A 23,313-nucleotide genomic window follows, 5' to 3' on the forward strand; every position below is an offset into this window, starting at 1 on the left:
TTTCCTCCCACAGTCTGAAAGACATGCTGGTTAGGTGCATTGACCCGAACAGGAGCCGGACTGTGGCAACTAGGGGAATTTCACAGTAGCTTCATTGCAGTGTTAATGTAAGCCTTACTTGTGACTAATAAAAAAAAACTTACTTACTTATACTTATACTGGCGTGAAGGACATTGATCACATTGGGTGAGTGGTTTCATGATAATAGCAGAGGAACTTCAGATAGGATCAGAGTTTTGAGCAGCTTGATGTGGTATAAAGGATAAGAGCAGATGGTGAATGAGGATTGGGGACAGACTATATTGAACAAGTTAATAGCATGGCTAAATTTATTTAATGAAAGGTGACCATGTGCCGTGTTAACCAGAAGGAATTTGGTGCCAGGGAGGGAAAGGGATAGTGAAGAAAGGTTTATTAAAAAAAGATAGACCTTGAACTGGTTTTATAGGCGGTTGGAAAGTAGGTGTGTAAAATCAAAAAGTATAAAATGTTGTAGCCAGAGTGGTGGAAGGATCTGGGAGAGGGCATTCCAAAACCATGGAGAGATGGAAATTCACTGAAAGAAAAAGAAATGGGATTTTGGAGGAAACTTGAGACCTGGAGAAAATGGGATTACAAAACATTGGAGAGGGTGGGCAGCTGGATCTGAAAGAAACAGAGAAGATGGCAGAGAGCAGATGATTCAGCACAGCGCAGGGCTGGAGTCTTCCATTCTGGAGTCTAAGTTGGTGATGGGAGCAGAAGTGAGAATAGTTCCCACTGGGTTTCCATTGGGTTCCTGCTGGGTTCCCAATGGTTTTCCGCTGGGTTCCCACTCTGTTCCCACTGGGTTCCCACTGGGTTGCCACTGGGTTTCTGCTGGGTTTCCACTGGTTTGCAGGGCTGAGGATAAGATGGTGCACTGAATGCGTGTCAGCCATTTGATGCTCTCAATATTCCACCAGCTGCAGGACATGCTGCTTGTTATCATTTACTAGGTCCATGCAGGAAAGAGGTTTACCCTGGCTGGGTGTCCATAATGACGCATCACAGCTTCACAGAAATACGAAGGCCATCGCAGACTGAAACTTGTAGCAGTCTCTTCAATTGGAGGGTCCAGAGTGGTTGCAACTCAACAACCCAGAGCACAGATGAGACATTCTGGTCGGAATTTTGCTGCCAGCACGGAATCGGAGCAGACAATGGAAATGTCCGTTGACCTTGGGTGGGATTTTATGATTTTGGGATGAGTGAGGCTATAAAACCCTGCCCTCTGAGTGAATGGACTCCAAAGTAACCTTGAAACTTTCAGTATGATAAAGATGTCAAAGTATATGGGTTTATTCTGGGCAAGTGGTGACCAAGGGAGCAGCAACATGGGCCAGAATTCTCTGACCTCGCCCGTGGCTGAGATTCTCTGGTCCCGCTGCAGTGAAAGGAGTTTTGGCCGACCGTTCTTGCTGGCAGCATTGAAGGTGTGAACGAGATCAGAGAATCACAGCCATGAGCTTCCCTGATCCATCTTCATGGACGAATGGTCTCAAGAGGGCCAATGATGTTCTCATGCTGCTCTCCCCTGTGCATATATCTGGCACTGCCTGAAAGAGCTCTCTGCAAGGTTCTGTCCCCACTGGAGCAGCTGTAAGTGTGCCAAGGTAACACTTCATGTTGCTTTATGGTTGCCATGTACATGGACTTTGAGGGCATGGGGAAAATCTATTGACAGATGCACAAGTTTGTGGGAGAGCAGAGTGCTTTGTACCTTCTAAGGTACGCATTTAGCATTAGTGCTCTGTATAGCAGCACAGTTTGGGTCTTGCAAACCACCAGCAGGGGAGACATTAAATTGTGCGATTTAATCCAGCAGTCATAAATCAAAGTACATTATAGAATATAGAACAGTACAGCACAGTACAGGCCCTTTGGCCCACGATGTTGTGCCGAGTTTTGTCCAAAACCAAGATCAAGCTATCCCACTCCCTATCATTCTGGTGTGCTCCATGTGCCTATCCAATAACCGCTTGAAAGTTCCTCAAGTGTCCAACTCCACTATCACAGCAGGCAGTCCATTCCACACCCCAACCACTCTCTGAGTAAAGAACCTACCTCGGACATCATTCCTATATCTCCCACCATGAACCCTATAGTTATGCCCCCTAGTAACAGCTACATCCACCTGAGGAAATAGTCTCTGAATGTCCACTCTATCTATCCCCCTCATCATCTTATAAACCTCTATTAAGTCGCCTATCAACCTCCTCCGCTCTAAAGAGAAAAGCCCTAGCTCTCTCAACCTTTCCTCATAAGACCTACCCTCCAAACCAGGCAGCCTCCTGGTAAATCTCCTTTGCACTCTTTCCAGTGCTTCCACATGCTTCTTATAGTGAGGTGACCAGAACGGCACACAATATTCCAAATGTGGTCTCACCAAGGTCCTGTACAGTTGCAGCATAACCCCACGGCTCTTAAACTCAAACCCCCTGTTGATAAACGCTAACACACTATAGGTCTTCTTACGGCTCTACCCACTTGAGTGGCAACCTTCAGAGATCTGTGGATATGAACCCCAAGATCTCTCTGTTCCTCTACATTCCTCAGAACCCTGCCGTTGACCCTGTAATCCGCATTCAAATTTGTCCTACCAAAATGAATCACCTCGCACTTATCAGGGTTAAACTCCATCTGCCATTTTTCGGCCCAGCTCTGCATCCTATCAATGTCTCTTTGCAGCCTACAACAGCCCTCCACTTCATCCACTACTCCACCAATCTTGGTATCATCAGCAAATTTACTGATCCACCCTTCAGCCCCCTCCTCCAAGTCATTGATAAAAATCACAAATAGCAGAGGACCCAGCACTGATCCTTGTGGTACACCGCTGGTAACTGGTCTCCAGTCTGAAAATTTTCCATCCACCACCACCCTCTGTCTTCTATGAGATAGCCAGTTACTTATCCAATCGGCCAAATTTCCCTCTATCCCACACCTCCTTAAATTCTTCATGAGCCGCCCATGGGGGACCTTATCAAATGCCTTACTAAAATCCATGTATATGACATCAACTGCTCTACCTTCATCTACACACTTCGTTACCTCCTCAAAAAATTCAGTCAAATTTGTGAGGCAAGACTTACCCTTCACGAATCCGTGCTGACTATCCCGGATTAATCCGTATCTTTCTAAATGGTCGTAAATCCTAGCCCTCAGGACCTTTTCCATTAACTTACCGACCACCGAAGTAAGACTAACCGGCCTATAATTACCAGGGTCATTCCTATTTCCTTTCTTGAACAGAGGAACAACATTTGCCACTTTCCAGTCCTCTGGCACTCTCCCTGTGGACAGTAAGGATCCAAAGATCAAAGCCAAAGGCTCTGCAATCTCATCCCTTGCCTCCCAAAGAATCCTAGGATATATCCCATCTGGCCCAGGGGACTTATCGACCTTCAGGTTTTTCAAAATTGCTGATACATCTTCCCTCAGAACATCTACCTCCTCCAGCCTATCAGCCTGTATCACACTCTCATCTTCAAAAACATGGCCCCTCTCCTTGGTGAACACTGAAGAAAAGTATTCATTCATCGCCTCTCCTATCTCTTCTGACTCCATGCACAAGTTCCCACTACTGTCCTTGACCGGCCCTAACCTCACCCTGGTCGTTCTTTTATTTCTCACATAAGAGTAAAAAGCCTTGGGGTTTTCCTTGATCCGACCCACCCCAAGGACTTCTCATGCCCCCTCCTAGCTCTCCTAAGCCCTTTTTTCAGCTCATTCCTTGCTAACTTGTAACCCTCAATCGATCCAGCTGAACCTTGTTTTCTCATCCTTACATATGCTTCCTTCTTCCTCTTGACAAGACATTCAACCTCTTTTGTGAACCATGGTTCCCTCACTCGGCCATTTCCTCCCTGCCTGACAGGGACATACCTATCAAGGACACGCAGTATTTGTTCCTTGAACAAGCTCCACTTTTCATTTGTGCCTTTCCCTGACAGTTTCTGTTCCCATCTTATGCTCCCTAATTCTTGCCTAATTGCATCATAATTACCCCTCCCCCAATTATAAACCTTGCCCTGCCGTATGGCCCTATCCCTTTCCATTGCAATAACGAAAGACACCGAATTGTGGTCACTATCTCCAAAGTGCTCTCCCACAAACAAATCTAACACTTGGCCCGGTTCATTACCCAGTACCAAATCCAATGTGGCCCCACCTTTTGTCGGCCTATCCACATATTGTGTCAGGAAACCCTCCTGCACACATTGTACAAAAACTGCCCCATCCGAACTATTCGACCTATAAAGGTTCCAATCATTAGAGCAAAGTATAATGTCTGTAAATAATAAGGGGCAACTAGCAGAGGATAGAAAACCAAATGGTGAAGGAAATGTCTTGGCAGCCTGGAATTGTTAACTATCAGATCTTCATGGGCCTGTCTGCTGCATAGCCTCCTGTCTATGGGCTCTGCATGGGGCTCAGTGAAATCCTGGCCCCCGTCATCACCATCCCCTTCACCATCCTCATCATCTGAGGAAACCTCTTGGTGCTCCGTATCTCCCTCTGCCAAGACATTCCCCCCTTGTAGCGCGAGGTTGTGCAGGGTGCATCAAACAATGAGGATCTGGGACATGTGCTGAGTATTGGAGAGTCCTGCCTGAGCAGTCCAAACATCAGAACCTCATCTTTAGGAGGCCTATTGTCTGCTCAGTCACAGACATGGAGGAGGTATGGACAGCATTGTAACTCTCCTAAGCAGCACTCTGTGGATAGTCAACTGGTGTCAGCAGTCTGCTCATCTGGGGGTATCCATTGCCCCCAAGGAGCCAGCCCTGCAATCGCCGAGGTCCTTAAAAATCTTTTGGCATCTGGAGTAGGATGGAAAAATGGCATTGTGAGAGCTCCCTGGGAACCGAGCACAAACATGCACGATTTGTCTTCTATGATCACATATCAGCTACTGTTCAACGATGCTGTTCCCTTTCCTATTGCTGAATGTGAGTGTTTGACGGCAGGAGCTCTCGAGGCTACATGTGTGCAGTCAATAGTCTCCTGCACTTGCAGGAAACCTGCTATTGGTGAAAAATCCAATCCACTGCAGCCTGGCTTTTGGGATCCAGATGGAATTGGATAAATTAGCGCACTGCCCTGAACAACACATTTGTCGGATGCACTTGTGTATCACTTGTGTGACTGAAAGACGCCATACAGGTCCACAGTGAAGCCCTGGCAGGAGCAAAGAGGTTCAGGGCGGGTGGTGACCTTTAATATCATTGGCATGCGATTGCCTCCAAGTCCTTGCAACCGCAGGTCCTCGTTGAGAAGCTGGCAAATGTGAGCAACCACATTTGATTCATTCTGAGGCACTTCCAGCATTGCCTTTCTCTCCTTGTAGATATGTGCACCACACATGATGTACCTGTGGTTAACCCAATGCTCGCCGTTGTACTGGCCCCTGGTCACCAACATCCTGGCTTTCTTCAGGCCCCGCTCTTCTTGCTGCTCATCCCATGGTTCCTCCTGACTCTGTGCCAACCTGCACCTGTCCCTCCTCCTTCTCTTCAACTGGACAAGAGCCAGTAGAACAGCAAGGTTGCCTGGAGCCTGCATGACTTAGGCCTCAGTGAACCAATGCAGTAATCCATCTTGTGAACATATTCTTTGTAGATTAGCCTCTATTTCAGAGGCAACAAGCCAGTGCTAAGTTCCGTGTCCGCCTTCTGTCAAACATGGATCCCACCCACATCTCTTCAAGGCAAAATACATCCTGGAGGACCAAAGATGGGTGTTCCTCCCATTCATACATGACTGTGCATATAGACATTGTACATTGAGCGAAATGACAGCCATGTGCAAGATCCCTTCCTGAGACACTGTTCAGCTTGTCTCCATTACTCTCAAGACATTATAGAGAGACCATAGCCTTGACATCATAGAAAGATTTACCACATGAGTCCTTGACAAGCGTGACCACTTACCAGGGACATTGGAGGTTTTAGTCGGGAATTTGCTGCCATTCACCACCCGTGCCCCTTGGTGACGTCACTTCCCTCCCTCTCTTCATCCCTGCCTCTGACAGCAGTGGATGACATATTGCACAGAATGAAATGGCAGTTCCAAACCCTGATGGGTTCTTGCTGGAATGTGAACCATTGGCCACGGCTACTTCATTGGGTGTTGGAAGCTTGAGCCCAGATCTCCATAGATTTGGCTAATAAATCATAGGGTGCCCCTTCACTCAGCCCCAAAACATTACGCATTAACTCCTACCACCATTGCTGGGACCCTTCTCATATCAAATGCTTGAGAGGTTTTACAAACTGCACAACAACCTCGAGGGCTTCAGCATGGTGCATGTGAGGTTTGCCAGCGCAGTAAACGCACCTTCCACCTTCCCAGCTACCCCCAAGCACTCCCTATTCTCCTCCATGATCACCATCTTGGCATTCCTTTTCCTTGTGTAACCTTAATCATTCACCCTCCCCTCAGCACAAACCCCCCTCCCCCTACAGCTACCCGAAGCCCTATCACTTATGCTGGCATTCCTGCTCCTCCTGTTTCCTTTACTGTCAATGTGCACATGCCCCTACTGACCCTGACCCTCCTGTTCCTGACGCCAACTGTACCCTGACTTTTCATGAACCTGCAAGGGATCATCCACTATCTCACATGAGTCTAGTGCTCCCTCCCTACCTTATCCAACTCCCTCCTCTGACTGTGACTGTACCTGCCGAGTCCCAGTGCCATCCTTCCAACCCCAAGGACCAAATTCAAGAACTCATGGACCACGCCTTTTGGACACATCTCTCCCAGAGACACCTTCCTGCTCCGTACAATGGGACCAAAACATTTTTGCAAGCTTCTGAATAAGCCCAGGCCACTCTGGTTTACTTCCCAAGACAGGTTCCCACCCTTTCTTGGTGGCCCTCCTTCCCTCCCCTGTCCAGCCTCTGCGCCACCCCCCCCCCACCCCTCCCCCCCCCCCCCCCCCCCCCCCCCGCCTTCCCCACTGGCCCTGCCTCTTGTTTCTAGCCATTGTGCAGTTGGGCTACCAGCACTGACCTCAATCAAGAGGCTGACATTTTGGAGCGGTCCCCAAGATGGTGAAAGCAGCAGCTTCTCACTTCAAAAACCTGGAAGAAATCAACGCCGCCAGGTATACGTCACTTATAAACAGTTGTAAATGTGAGTGTTCTAATTTCTGACTGGCGTAGAGATTAATTTGAATGGGGAGATTCATTATGGGGAGCTGGCCTTTTAGTAGGCATGCCTGAGATGCTAATGGATGCAAAAGGGCTTCCCAATATTGGTCACCAGGAAGCATGACCTGCCTTTAAGCTCCCAAAATGTTCAGCCTTCATTCAGGAAGCTAACTTCTGACCTCATGCCAAATTAAGTTTCCCTCCTGCCAAGCTTCCCACTGCTGGTGTGCCCGGAAGATTCCGTCGTAGACATCAAATGTGATTTGCGTGGCTTGTACGGCACCACTTAGTAAATTTATGGCTTGTTCAGAAGGATGTCCAAGGAAGGGAGTCTGACGGTCCTGGACGTGTCTAGGCAGTCAGTTTAACATAGAACATAGAATCCTACAGTGCAGAAAGAGGCCATTCGGCCCATCGAATCTGCACCGACCACAGTCCCACCCAGGCCCTATCCCCATAATCCCATGCATCTACCCCAGCTAGTCCCCCTGACACTAAGGGGCAATTTTAGCATGGCCAATCCACCTAACCCGCACATCTTTGGACTGTGGGAGGAAACTGGAGCACCCGGAGGAAACCCACGCAGACACGGGGAGAATGTGCAAACTCCACACAGACCGTGACCCAAGCTAGGAAATGAACCTGGGGTCCTGGCACTGTGAGGCAGCAGTGCCAACCACTGTGTCACTGTTCCACCCACTAAATCCTGATGCTTTTGATTTTTTCAATCTTATAAATCTCTGTTAAAATTAGCTTATTTAAGCCGAACGTTGTTCTTTAACTAACAGAGTGCCTCAGTGGCCGTACCTTGCCATAGTTTGGCTGCTGGGACATTAATACACTCTGAAAAAAGATCTTGGAGAGTGAGATAAATAATGGCTCCTGCTCTAGCAGTACACTGCAATATTTCCCTAACGCTTCAGGTTTTAACATACCATCGCAGTTAACTGTGACGTTTGCAAAATGCTGTACTAATTATGAGATAGACTTTTCTAATATGAATGTGAAAGAAGTGTCAGATTGTGGAATCATCCCTCAGATGTGACCCTGTGTTGGACTCATTTTGCACTTCATTGCAAAAATAAGAGTACCTATTGCGGTTGCAATCCCTTAAAAGTTAGATATTGGCCGGGATTATCGGAGGCACAAATGGCGATGTGGGCGCAGAAATCCAATGAGAGTCAGAAAACACGAATCTCGCCATCGTGGTGGGGGATGGGGGGGTTGTCCGTTCACACGGGGGAGGGGGGGTTATCCGTACACACGGGGGAGGGGGGATATGGCCTCCGTGTGTTGGCGGAGTTCCTGGTTTTTTAATATCGGAGATCGGGGTGCCCTCGCTGACTTTTTTCCAGCCCCGCCCCGGCCAGCTTGAGAGCGTGAGCCATGCCTCCATTTTGTTTTGTACTCCCCAATCTGGCGAGAAACACCAGTCGTGCAGCTGGCAAGCTCCACACTGGTTTTCTCGCCTCAGCCAGCACTCCGTGCAAAAAAAAGAGAAAATTCCACCCTTTGGGTGTTTTATGCTAAATATATGGTTGTAATTTCTTCTTATCATTAAAATTAAAGCAGTTGATTACTGGAATCCAATTTAAAATTGGAGCTGACTCCCTCTGAGTTCCCAATACTTTGCATTTAATATCTTTTTTACGATACAAGGTAGTGTTGTGGTGTGTTGAAGAAACAATAATCTTTGAAAAGAGTGAGAAAGTTTAATACTAATTATTTCAAACTTTTCAAGAGGTTACAAAAATGTATGCATCTTTACAATTAGTTGTTAACATAATTCAAAACAAAGTACGTGTACAGATAGTCCACGGCAGCTATGTACAACCAATCTTTTGATATTACCGAGTTACCTGCAAAGGGAGCTCCAACTTGTCCAGGAGCACTGCAAAGCAGAAGACATTGCAGGTCCTGGAGGTAAGCACCAATTTCCTTGATGTCTCGAAAGGCAGCAAATATAAATATCGACAGCAGTGATCGTAATTGTCTTATTCACAGACTGCACAGAGCTCTAATTTAACTTCAGTATTTTTTTGAATGATGTACCTCTAGAAATAAATCCCGGTGCTTTGTTAACAGTTTTAATTGTTTTGCTAAACTTTTAATGATTTGTTGACCTGTATCCTTGCATCTCTTTGGCTCTTCTACCTTTTTAAGTCTCTTATTTTTTCAAAGTGTCGGTGATGTTTCTGTTTTTCACACCGATGTGCACACACCCCACATTTATCAATGCTAAAGTCGATTTGCTATTATGATTTCTAATGTTTTCTTGTAACACATTGCATTCTTCTTCAGTGTTAGTGTGGTGAACCATTGTTGGTTCCCACCAGGTAGTGCTGAGCCAGGGTCTGGCCAGTACTATGAGTCTGTATATATGTTACTGTTGGGGTTAGGGTTGGGCTGTTCTACCTGTAATATAGTTCTTATGGTACATCCCAGTCGGGCTCCGCCTCCTGGGAGAGGTATAAAGGTCACTGCTCTGTCTGGGACCCTTTAGTCTGGGATCGTGTATTATATATGGTAGCTCTATTGTTGTAGTCAATAAAAGCCTTTATTTCCCCGAGTACCTCTAGCCTCGTGAGTTATATCGCGCATCAATTTTATTGACTACAATTGAACTCTCTTCGTTGAAATAAAAACGACACAGAGAACATGGAGCAAATGCTTAAACCCGAACGGCTTACGTTGGACCCACGTGCGGCGGGCGCCTCGAACACCTTCGACCGCTGGTTGAAATGCTTTCAGGATTACCTCGAAGCCTCCGCAGCGGTCACCACCGACGCCGACAGACTCCGGGTCCTCCACGCGAGGGTAAGCGACACTGTATATTTAGCAATCCGTGGGGCCACCGACTACGAAGGGGCCCTCAAGCTTCTTAACAAGTGCTACATTAAACCGCCGAACAAGATGCATGCTCGATATCTCTTAGCCACTCGATGGCGGCAGCCCGGCGAAACGACGGAACAGTACGTGTGCGAGCTCCTACAGCTAGCCAGGGGCTGTAATTGCAAAGCAGTGTCGGCAGACCAGAACATGAACGACCTCGCTCGAGATGCGTTTGTGGCGGGAATCGGCTCGTCTTACATCCGCCTTCGGCTGTTGGAGCAAGGTAATCTCGATCTCACTAAGTCCATAGAGCTAGCGGATGCGCTAGAAACGGCCTCCAAAAGTCTGGCGATGTACCCCTGCCACGTGGAGACAGCGTGGCAGGGGCAGTCACAGACCCCACTTCATTCAGCGGGACCGAAAAACTGCGTGATTGCGTTCCCACCCTCGGGCCTGACGACGGCAGCAGCTCCAGGCGGCCCGCAGTGTTACTTCTGTGGGGGAGTGTAGCACCCTCGGCAGCGATGTCCCGCTAAAGCGGTGTTGTGCTCCGCCTGCGGCAAGAAGGGGCATTGTTCGAAGGTATGCCGATCCAAACTTCCATCCAGGAACAGTAGTGCGGCGTGTGACTCCCCGGAGCCGGTTTCCTCGTCGTCGGCATCGTCAAGGGCTTCTTCCATGTGCGAGGCCAGGACGTCGCCATTCCAGACGACGGAGTTGCAAGAGACGCGCGACCACCAGGGGCCGCTGGTTTTGGCGCCATCGCCCACGTGCGACCTATGGGGGCAGCCATTTTGGTCGGCACCAACCGCGAATGACCAGCAGGGGTCGTCATCATCCATCTCAGCTGCCTGCAGTGGCGCCCACGAACCAACGGTGGCGTCGATCATCCTGGACCAGGCAAAGCCTCACAGACTCGACAAGTCCATGATGGACATACAGGTAAACAAACGCACAACTTATTGTCTGTTTGACAGCGGGAGCACGGAGAGCTTCATTCACCCAGACGCCGTGAAGCGCTGTGGCCTTCGGATTCAGCCTGTCAAGCAGACAATTTCGATGGCGTCAAGGTCCCGGTCTGTCACCGTGCGAGGGAGTTGCGTGGTAAATCTGACGGTGCAGGGCACGGTTTACGAGAGCTTCAAGCTCCTGGTGTTACCGCACCTTTGCGCGCCAATACTCCTAGGACTAAATTTCATGGTCCACTTGAAGAGTGTAACCCTACAGTACGGTGGGCCACTCCCTCCGCTTTCAGTGGGAGACTCGCAGCCTCTAAATTGCCCAACGCGCTCCATCTGTAGCCTCTCGACGCTTAAGATTACCACACCCTCTTTATTCCAGAATCTCGTGCCAGGCTGCAAGCCCATCGCGACTAAGAGCAGGCGTTACAGCGCTGAGGATCGGATCTTCATTCGATCTGAGGTTCAGCGGCTCCTCAAGGAAGGGGTCATACAACCTAGTGCTAGTCCTTGGAGAGCGCAGGTCATGGTGGTCAAGAGTGGGAACAAACCCCGGATGGTCATAGACTATAGTCAGACCATTAACAGATACACGCAGCTGGATGCGTATCCCCTCCCGCGCATATCTGACATGGTCAACCAGATTGTGCAGTACCGGGTGTTCTCCACCATCGACCTAAAGTCTGCTTACCACCAGCTCCCCATTCGCCCAGAGGACCGACAATACACGGCTTTTGAGGTGGATGGTCACTTGTACCATTTTCTAAGGGTTCCTTTTGGTGTCACGAATGGGGTCTCGGTCTTCCAGCGTGCTATGGACCGAATGGTGGACCATAACGGACTGCGGACTACCTTCCCGTACCTGGATAACATCACCATCTGCAGCCATGATCAGCAGGACCACGATGCCAACCTTCTTAGATTCCTACGCACTGCATCTCGCCTGAATCTGACCTACAACAGGGAGAAGTGTGTATTTCGCACGCGCCGCCTAGCTATCCTCGGATACGTGGTGGAAAACGGGGTCATTGGCCCTGATCCAGACCGTATGCGTCCCCTCCTCGAACTTCCCCTGCCCACTAGCGTAAAAGCACTGAGAAGATGCTTAGGCTTCTTCTCTTACTACGCACAGTGGGTTCCCAATTACGCGGACAAAGCCCGTCTGCTCATCAAATCTACCTCTTTTCCCCTAGCACCAGAGGCTCGTTTGGCTTTTGAAAAACTAAAAGCCGACATCGCGAAAGCCACGATGCACGCTATCAATGAGTCCATCCCCTTCCAGGTGGAGAGTGATGCATCGGATTTCGCCCTGGCCGCCACACTTAACCAGGCGGGCAGGCCCGTCGCCTTTTTCTCTCGCACCCTCCAAGGCCCTGAAATTCGACATTCGGCGGTGGAAAAGGAGGCCCAGGCCATTGTGGAGGCCGTCCGGCATTGGCGCCATTACTTGGCGGGAAAACGGTTCACCCTGCTCACGGACCAGCGGTCCGTGGCGTTCATGTTCAATAACACGTTACGGGGCAAGATCAAGAACGATAAGATCTTGAGGTGGAGAATTGAACTCTCCACCTATAATTACAACATCATGTATCGTCCAGGGAAACTCAACGAGCCCTCGGATGCCCTGTCGCGTGGAACATGCGCTAGTATGCAGGAGAATCGGTTGCAGGCTCTCCACAATGACCTCTGCCATCTGGGGGTCACTCGGCTCTTCCACTTCATAAAAGCCCGGAATTTACCCTACTCGGTGGAGGATGTCAGGTCTATAACCAGAAGCTGCCGGGTATGCACGGAATGCAAACCGCACTTCTACCGACCTGACAGGGCACAACTCGTTAAGGCCACTCGTCCATTCGAAAGACTGAGTGTAGATTTTAAGGGCCCCCTTCCCTCGACAGATCGGAACGTGTACTTCCTCAATGTGGTTGATGAGTACTCACGATTCCCCTTTGTCATTCCTTGTTCCGATATGACCGCTGCCACGGTTATCAAGGCATTTCGTGATCTTTTCACCCTGTTCGGGTACCCCTGTTACATCCATAGCGATAGGGGCTCGTCGTTCATGAGCGATGACTTGAGGCAATTCCTGCTCTCATACGGAATTGCCTCTAGTAGAACCACGAGCTACAACCCTAGGGGTAACGGACAGGTTGAACGTGAGAATGCTACAGTCTGGAAGGCTGTCTTACTGGCGTTGAAGTCTAAAGGCCTTCCAGTCTCCCGTTGGCAAGAGGTGCTCCCTGATGCGCTCCACTCCATACGCTCACTCCTGTGTACGGCAACCAACGCTACTCCCCATGAGAGACTGTTTTCATTCCCTCGGAAGTCTTCCTCTGGGACCTCATTACCGTCTTGGTTGACGTACTCAGGACCTGTCCTCCTGCGGCGACATGTTAGGACCCGCAAGTCCGACCCTTTGGTTGAACAGGTCCATCTCCTCCACGCCAACCCTCAGTATGCCTATGTGGCATACCCTGACGGGCGAGAGGACACGGTCTCGATTCGAGACCTGGCGCCAGCAGGGGGCTTGGAAACCCCTGTCGCTCCCATACCTCCTGTTAGAGACCCCCCAACTATTGTTTCCCCTCCTGACATGGCGCGGGCAGCATCGGGACCATCACTTAACCCTTTTACTCCCGTGTACAGCTTGCCTGAGTCCTGGAGATGGTCGCCACTTCAAGGCGTGCCCGAGTTCAGCGGATTGTCACCACCTCGGGGTCTACCGGCCCGTGAGACATTGGAGGAGCCGTTGGACACCGCCTTGGGGAGAACGCCACCGCGAGTGCCTACACCGGTGTCATCGCCGGTGTTGAGGAGGTCACAACGACGGTGCGGTCCCCCAGACCGTCTGAACTTATAGACTGATGAACAATTGTTCTGTGTTTTGTACCCCACCGGCCTTTGTTTTCAAAGGAGGGGTGAATGTGGTGAACCATTGTTGGTTCCCACCAGGTAGTGCTGAGCCAGGGTCTGGCCAGTACTATGAGTCTGTATATCTGTTACTGTTGGGGTTAGGGTTGGGCTGTTCTACATGTTACTGTTGGGGTTAGGGTTGGGCTGTTCTACCTGTAATATAGTTCTTATGGTACATCCCAGTCGGGCTCCGCCTCCTGGGAGAGGTATAAAGGTCACTGCTCTGTCTGGGACCCTTTAGTCTGGGATCGTGTATTATATATGGTAGCTCTATTGTTGTAGTCAATAAAAGCCTTTATTTCCCCGAGTACCTCTAGCCTTGTGAGTTATATCGCGCATCAGTTAGTTAGACTACATTGCTCACCACCATCATCACCCCCAGCAACCCTCCATGACCCTGGGGTTTGGTGTCATCTACAGTTTGTGATATTGAGTTACTTATTCCCAAGCTCATATCAATAAGATAAATTATGAATAATGGTGATCCTAGCACTGAAACTTGTGAAACCTTCCTTTCCTACTGAAATAACTACTCTTCATCCTTAATCTCCGCTTTCTTCTTTTTTTCATCTAGTTTTCAATCCATTCTGCTATTTGTCCTCTGGTTCCACATGTTCTAACCTTTGTCATGAGCCTAGCATGTGGTATGTTAACAAAGGCTTTTTAAAAATGCAAATATATGACCTGTACCGCAGTATCCCTATCAACTCTTCCAGTTACTTTACAGAATGAGGTTAGTTAAGCATGACCTAGCCTTTCGAAATCCACACTGATATCTTTCTTGTATTTTCTTCTCTGATTGCTCTTCTATCCTTTATTTCATTATGGATTCCAATATACTTCTTGTTATTGATGTTAAGCTCACTGGTCTACAGATCCGAGGATCTGTTCTATCTCCCTTTTCCTATATAGATTAATATAAATTGCCCATCAGTGCTCTGGCACTATCTTCTCTGGAAGTTTTAAACTAGTGCCTCTACTATCCCTTTCCTAGTTTCCATGAGTATACCTTGAGTATGGAGCACACTATCCGGACCTGAGGTGTTACTCTTCTTCAGTATTGGAATCATGTTTACTATCAGTGGCATGGTGGCGCATGTTTTCTTGGCACTGCTGCCTCACAGTGCCAGGAACGTGGGTTCAATTCCCGCCTTAGGCCACTGTCTGTGCAGAATCTGCATGTTCTGCCCGTGTCTGCTTGCGTTTCCTCCGGGTGCTCTGGCTTCCTCCCACAGTCCGAAAGATATGCTGGTTAGGTGCATTGGCCATGCTAAATTCTCCCCGAGTGTACCCGAACAGGTGCCGGAGTGTGGTGACTCGGGGATTTTCACAGTCACTTCATTGCAGTGTTAATGTAAGCCTACTTGTGACACTAATAAATACACTTTTAAAACTTTAATCACCATTTTATCCAGAATCCTTCAGAAACAAATTAGAATATAGGGAAAGCAAGTCTATAACAGTAATAAAAATACAACACTAGGATAACTTTAACCTTGGTATCAATAATCTGAGATGCGGATAGACTATAACCCAACAGTAAAGCTGATAGAATCTGGTTCAATGAGAATCTAATAAAACAACATAACATTAAGAGCTTTGATTCACTTTGTAGCTATATTTTATATTAATGTCTAGGGTTGTATTCAGCATCCACTCCAAATTTTTATCACATTTTATTTTATAACCCGAGGAATTACTGGTCATGGCTTCATTTATTTCTTTAAACAGACCATTCGTCTGCAAGAACAGACAGAACGGAAGAGGAGTCTTCACCTGGAGACTCACAATAATAAACAGAAAATAAAGGATCTCGGGGCCAAAAAAGCGAGGGAAAGAGAACAAAATAACAATCGTCAAGAAGATCCGTACTATATTGCTATAGAATGTGATGAAACATTCAATACAGATGATGGTAACTAAATTATCCTTTGGATAAAATGCAAAGGCACTGATGAATTATTACACACAGGAATTTTAGGGCCTACCTCGCACAGAGAAGATGTGAGTCCTTACCACATTAGAGTGCTTGATATTTTGCAAGTCAGTTATCCAATGTGTTCTACAATGCAGAAATATGTTTAAATAGTATTTGGTATGAATATTACCCCAATTTCCTATCCAAAACTGCATGAAGTGGATCATTTTTAGAGGCCATGCACAATGGTAAAATGGCTCTGCTTGTGCATGAATCACCTCACACCTGTGCAATCTTTTGCTAAATGCAACAGTCAACACCCAAGCAGAAGGCGCAACTTGGAACACAACCAAATCCAAACAAATTTCCATGTTCACTTCTAAGAATTGCTGGAGCATTTGGTCTAAATGGATAGTCATCCTGGGTCAGAGAAACATAGAAACTAGAAGCAGGAGTAGGCCATTCGGCCCTTTGAGCCTGCTCCGCCATTCATTCTGATCGTGGCTCATCATCGAATTCAATATCCTGATTCCCCCCTTCCCCCCCATATCCTTTGATCCCTTTAGCCCCAAGAGCTATATCTAATTTCTTCTTGAAATCAGACAATGTTTTGGCCTCAACTACATTCTGTGGTAGTGAATTCCACACATTCACCACTATCTGGGTGAAGAAATTCCTCCTCACCTCAGTTCTAAAAGGTTTACCCCTGATCCTCAAACTATAACCCTTAGTTCTGGACTCCCCCACCATTGGGAACATTCTTTCTGAATCTACCCTATCTAACACTGTTAGAATTTTATAAGTTTCTATTAGATCTCCACTCACTCGTCTAAACTCCAGTGAGTATAATCCTAACCGACTTAGTCTCTCCTCATATGACAGACCTGCCATCCCAGGAATCAGCCTGCTAAACCTTCTCTGTACTCCTTCTTTAGCAAAGACATCGTTCCTCAGATAAGGACACCAACACGGCACACAGTACTCCAGATGTGGCCTCACCAACGCCCTATACAATTGCAGCAAAATATCCCTATCCCTATAGTCAAATCCTCTTGCTATAAAGGCCAACATACCATTTGCCTTCTTTACTGCCTGCTGTACCTGCGTGCTTAATTTCAGCAACTGATGTACAAGGACTCCAAGGTCTCATTGAGTATGCACCTCGCTCAATTTACACCCATTCAAGTAATAATCTGTCTTCCTATTATTGCTACCAAAGTGGATAACCTCAAATTTATCCACATTATACTGCATATACCCACACACTCAGCCTGTCCAAATCATGCTGAAGCATCTCTACATCCTCCTCACAGCTCACCCTCCCACCCATCTTCGTATCATCTGCAGATTTGGAGATAATACATTTAGTTCCCTCTTCCAAATCATTAATATATAATGTGAACGTTGGGGTCCTAGCACAGATTCCTGTGGAACCCCATGGGTCACTGACTGCCAATCAGAAAAAGATCCATTTATGCCAACTCTTTGCTTCCTCTCTGCCAACCAGCCTTCTATCCATCTCAAGACATTACCTGCAATCCCATGTGCATTAATTTTACATAGTAGTCTATGATGTGAGACCTTGTCGAAAGCCTTCTGAAAGTCTAAATAAACCACGTCCACTGGTTCTCCTCGGTCAACTCTATAGTTACATCCTCAAAGAATTCCAATGGATTTGTCAAGGATGGTTTCTCTTTGTAAATCCATGCTGACTTGTCTGATTATACCACTGCCTTCCAAATGCCAAGTATGAAATGCTTGAAAATAGACTCTAGCAACTTCCCCAGTATCAATGTTAGGCTCACTGGTCTATAGTTCCCTGTTTTCTCTCTGCCTCCCTGTTTGAATAGTGGGCTTACATCAGCTACTCCCCAATCTGTAGGAAGTATTCCAGAGCCCAAAGAATTTTGGAAAATAACCACCATTGGATCTACTATTTCCAGGGTCATTTCCTTCAGTATTCTGAGATAAAGATTATCAGGCCCTGGAGATTTATCCACCTTCAATCCCATCAATTTCCCCAAACCCATTTCTCTACTAATGCTGGTTTCCTTCAGGTCCTCACTAAAACATGTTTGTCTCAGCACTTCTTGTGTCATTATTCATTTCTTCCTTTGTGAAAACTGAAGCAAATTACAAATATAATTCCTCGGCCATTTCTTTATTCATAAGAACATAAGAAATAGGAGCAGGAGTAGACCATCTAGCCCCTCGAGCCTGCCCCGCCATTCAATAAGATCATGGCTGATCTGAAGTGGATCAGTTCCACTTACCCGCCTGATCCCTATAACCCCTATAACTGTTATGAACCCCTATTCACTGTTATGAATTCCCCTGTTTCTGACTGTGAGGGGCTTACATTCATTTTAGTCAATCTTTTTCTCTTTACATATCTCTAGAAACTTTTACAGTCAGTTTTTATGTGCCCTGCTACCTTACTTTCATACTCCATTTTTCCCTTCTTAATCAATCCCTTGGTCCTCCTTTACTGAATTTTAAACTGCTCTCAATCCTCAGGCCTATTGCTTTTCTTGCCAGTTTGCATTCTTCTTCCTTGAATCTGATACTATCTCTAATTTCCCTTGTAAGCCATGGTTTGGCCACAATTCCCTTACCACCTTTGTGCCAAACAGGAATAAACAACTTTTGGAGTTCGCCTATTCGTTCTTTAAATGTCTGCCATTGCCTGTCCACTGTCTTTCCTTTCAGGAATGTTTCCCAGTCCATCATGGCCAATTCATGCCTCATACCATCATAGTTACCTTTGTTGAGATTCAGGATCCTGGTCTCAGAATAAACTACATCATTATTCACCTTGACAAAGAATTCTACCATATTATGGTCACTCGTCCCCAAGGGTTCTCTCACAACTAGATTGCCAACTAATCCTTTCTCATTGCACAACACCCAGTCCAAGATGGCCTGTTCCCTTGTTGGTTCCTCAATGTATTGCTCCAGAAAACTATCCCATATGCACCCCAGAAATTCCTCCTCTATTGTACTGTGACTAATTTGACTCTCCCAACTTATTTGCAGATTAAAGTCGCCCATAATCACAGATGTTCCTTTAACACATGCTTCTCTGATTTCCTGTCTAATGCTTTTCCCAAAATTACCACCACAGTTTGGTGGTCTGAACACCACCCCCACCAATGTTTTTTGCCCTTTGTTGTTTCTTAACTCAACCCATACAGATTCCATATCATCTATTTCCTCAATATTGTATCAATATCATCTTTAATCAACAATGCAACTTCACCACCTTTTCCTTTCCATCTATCCTTCCTAAACACTAAATAGCCCTCAATGTTTAGTTCCCATCCTTGCTCATCTTGGAGCCACGTCTCCGTAATACTAACTGTATCGTACCCCTTTACATCTATCTGTGCAACTAATTCATCCATTTTGTTTTGAATACTCCGAGCATTCAGGTACAAAACCTTAAGGTGGGCACTTTTAACATTTCTTTTCCCTTACTATTTTTTACTCGGTCCTTATCTGCCTTTCACTTTCCTTATTTTCCTTACTGTCTTTTCCTCTTGTTCTTAATTCCCCTGCTCTGAATACTTGCAAAGGTTCCCATCCCCCTGACATATTAGAAGTAAGAAAGCTGCAGCTACAGGACCTCCAACTCTGCTATTTCTTTCTGCAGGCCTAACTTATTTCATTTTCTGCTGGAACAGATGCCACGCCACCTGACTGTCAACCAAAGTAATGCAGCAGATTTTTAACTCTCTCCGACAGTTGCAGCCTTTGTTTTTTCCATTTCTGAAGTGCTGGGGATTTAAATAAGTTTGGATCATGACAGATAAACAGACCTTATTCACCCTTAAAGAGCATTTATGTCAGCTGCATAAGTTGATGACTCTTACGCTGCTGGTTAAGACCTTTGCAAGAAAACTTGTGATCTGATTAAATTCAGCAGAGTTTAAATGGCCCTGTTGAGTTTGGGTTTCCATCGTGAGTGACTCATACCCCACCCCCTTTCCCCTACCAGCAAAAATTGCATGTGTCAGAAATAGGGCTGGACTTCTGCATCCAGGTCCCACTTGCCAATTTTGAACTACCACCTGTGTGAAAATCTGTACTTAACCTACCTCCTCAAATTTCTCTGTTAAGGATCTTCTCATGTGGTGTAGTTTAGCATTCCCTGTTCATTTCTCTCCAGTCTGTACTTATTCATGTTTCCACCTTCTACCTATGTCCTGCTGCATCTCCAACATCCCTCAAGGTCTAATTTGAAAGCAACAAATTTTTCTCTTATGCCTAACTCAATGACAAGTGATTGGCTGATTACAGGAAAGAGCTTTTGGGTGGTGCCAATTTTTGCATCCTGAAAACTACAAAACATCTATTAACCGTTTTCTCTTTGCTTTCTGTCCCATAGTTATTTCTCTATTTAAGTAACAACATTTTCCTTAGCACCACGTCCTAATGATTTTTTGGTTGAAATTTTCTGTGACAGCTTATCAAATGCCTTCTGAGAATTATCCATGCAGCACATCCACTACATTCCCTTTGTGCACTGTGATGTCCTCAAAAACATTCAAGAAAATTTGTGTTATCCCTCACTAATCCAGGCCTTTCTAATCGTTCATTAATTTTATCCTGTATTAGAGATTGCAAGGGATCAAAAATGCTAAGTCCAGTGGTAAATTTAATGGGAACATCGTGAAAAATCCACAAACTAGGCTGCTGCATTGGATATGACAGGCTCTGCGCTTTTAGAGTTTACCTGACATTTTTTGGGGTGGATGGGGGTGGGGAATGAGTGCGATCATTCTCCACTCCAGAAATGGATATTGATAAAGATGAGGACCAGGAACTGGGGATGGCTGAGAGGATTCCTTCCAGTCTGGTCTCACAGCAGTTTGAAGAAGAATTGTGAGCTAGAATGCCAATGAGAACAGTGCAGGTAGGAGGTGTTGGAGTGGAGGGCAGAAGCAGCAAGATCCTAAGACTCATGTAACGTGGGGAGAAGGAAGGGGGTACTTGAAATGCTGCTTACTTTGCCACCATTGGGTTGCCTGCTCCCAGGATCCGACAGACTCTCAATTCCATGGAGGGTTCAAACACAATAACCATTCCCAAGATTCTTCGGACACCCTTCTGTTTTTAGTTCAATGAAGGCACAGGATTAATGACATCAGTTTGTCCTTGAACTCCTGGGTCAGTGGTTTAGGGGTGTAGACCTGACGCAAGGGGCTACATTTCCAAAGGATTATGAAGTCCGGACTCGGTGGGAATTAAAAATGGAGTCCAAGATGTCATCTCAGGATTCCAATGCCTCTGGGACAGCTTTGAATTCTGAAAGGGTTGGTGGGCAGAAGAGGCATATTCATTGCTGATAAAGGTCCCCTCAAGTTCCTTAAGGGGCACATTTGTTTCTGATAAGAATTTTCCAATTTGTTTTGGTGAACCCAAATATTCTTGTGTAAATTTGTGCACAGCTGTTGGAGTTGCCATGGAGCCCTGGTAAATTGCTTTGCATTAGTTTTTAAATTTACTCTGTGGGTCTGACATGTGTGCAGCTCCTACCCTTCTCGACCATGACTGCATTCTACCTCAAGGAGTTGTCCACTCCAGTGGCGAGGCAGAGGCAGTCCCCAGCAACATGGCCTCTGTCGTTAGCAGCAGGCAGGCAGCTCCTGCCTTCCAGAGGCAAGTGCCAGCAAACTCGAATCCTGCCCAATTAGACATTTAAAAATAGCATCACGAAAGCAGCACAGCTCAGGTGCGGTCTCAGAACCTGAATTTATTCATGTGTTGGGTTTCTGAACCTGCATTGAAAATGCAGTAAGAAGTCTCACAACACCAGGTTAAAGTCCAACAGGTTTATTTGGTAGCACAAGCCACAAGCTTCCGGAGCGCTGCTCCTTCATCAGGTGAGTGAAGGACCTGATGAAGGAGCAGCGCTCCTAAAGCTTGTGGCTTGTGCTACCAAATAAACCTGTTGGACTTTAACCTGGTGTTGCGAGGCTTCTTACTGTGCTTACCCCAGTCCAACGCCGGTATCTCCACATCTTGAAAATGCAGCCCAGAGTGACTCTGTCCTGATTTCTGTTTCAGGAATTGAGCATTTCTCATGGACAATGAGGTGGAAAATCTACGCCCCAATATTCAAAGATTTAAAAGATCACTCTTTTTAAACAAAATAACAAACTAATTATGTTTTGGTTAATTCTCTATTTTATTTCAGATAATCGATGGAATGAATTGTTTTCACCAATGCTCTTCATAAATGATCGTTCTGATAATAATAACCACTTTAGGATACCTAAACAACTTGTGAAACATCAGACGCTACAGGATAATTCCAGCAACAGCTCCAGCAATGAGTCCTTGGATTGCTGGATGAATAATAACAGACAGTCACAGCACAGACTGATGAGGACCAAGACTGAACGAATCCTAGTGTTTGATGAATTCTTCGATCAAGAATTATAGCTTTTATGTTGAACGGAACCAATCCAAATAATTGGGAATATGATAAATGAAGAATGTTTCATTGAATGCAAAACTGCATTAAAGACTGAAGGAGGAAGAGATTGTTAGCACAACAAATACTCAAGTTCTTTCTGAGACCTTAATGAATGATCGATTTATTGTATCAAATTTACACATAGAGCACAATTCTGCCCATTCGAAAAGTTTACACCTAAGCCTGTAGGTCCACGAGGGAATGGTTAACTGTTGTACAGAAACATTCACTTCAGTTTTAATTTATAACATTAATACCAGACCCAATATTTGCGTTGTCAACTTAGTGATCATGATTTAAGTTAAAAGAAATCACAAGATGGTGGAGGAACCACTTTAAAAAAATTAAAAGTAGTAAGAAAACCAATGAATCAGTTGGTGATCCTACAAATGTAGAACAGGTCATTTTATGGCTTTTTACATTTAAAATTATTTGTGTTTAATTATATGCTTAATTTTTGTGATAGAATTATCAGTCAAGAAATAACATCATTTCAGTGTGAAGTTGAGGGATCCTTGGAGGCATTGTGACATCGCTTTGTCAATTAACTCTAAGCCACACACATCTGTAGTTTAAATAACTTTGATGGCCATGTATTTTAGGGAACATCTTCCAAGGCATTGCCACAGGAAGTCAAGGCCATGTGCAGTCCTTAGATTAAGCAGGATTAGATAGTAGGAGATAATTGGATGAGAACTGTGTCACTGTGGGGTGGCATGGTGGCACAGTGGTTAGCACTGCTGCCTCACACTGCCAGGGACCCTGGTTTGATTCCTGGCTTGGATCACTGTCTGTGCAGATTCCGCACACTCTCCCTGTGTCTGCATGGGTTTCCTCCGGGTGCTCTGGTTTCCTCCCACAGTCCGAAACACATGCTGGTTTAAGTGCATTGGCCATGCAAAATTCTCCCTCAGTGTACCCGAGCAGGCGCTGGAGTGTGGTGACTAGGGGATTTTCACAGTAACTTCATTGCAGTATTGATGTAAGCCTACTTGTGACACTAATAAATAAACTTTAAAACTTTAAAAAATG

General features: G+C 46.2%; 1 protein-coding gene across 1 annotated transcript in view; it reads left to right on the top strand.

Annotated features, from left to right (window-relative positions):
* The window catches only part of LOC144506829 (factor associated with metabolism and energy-like), a 35,790-nt gene extending 13,543 nt beyond the window's left edge, over nt 1–22,247 (top strand). Inside the window, exons 5-6 of the mRNA XM_078233183.1 lie at nt 15,614–15,797; nt 22,000–22,247. Of these exons, the coding sequence (XP_078089309.1) occupies nt 15,614–15,797; nt 22,000–22,247 (432 nt within the window). The remainder of the gene's footprint in view (nt 1–15,613; nt 15,798–21,999) is intronic.
* Nucleotides 22,248–23,313: the final 1,066 nt, after the last annotated feature.

This window comes from Mustelus asterias, chromosome 18 (genome assembly GCF_964213995.1).
Source record: "Mustelus asterias chromosome 18, sMusAst1.hap1.1, whole genome shotgun sequence".
Taxonomy (NCBI): domain Eukaryota; kingdom Metazoa; phylum Chordata; class Chondrichthyes; order Carcharhiniformes; family Triakidae; genus Mustelus; species Mustelus asterias.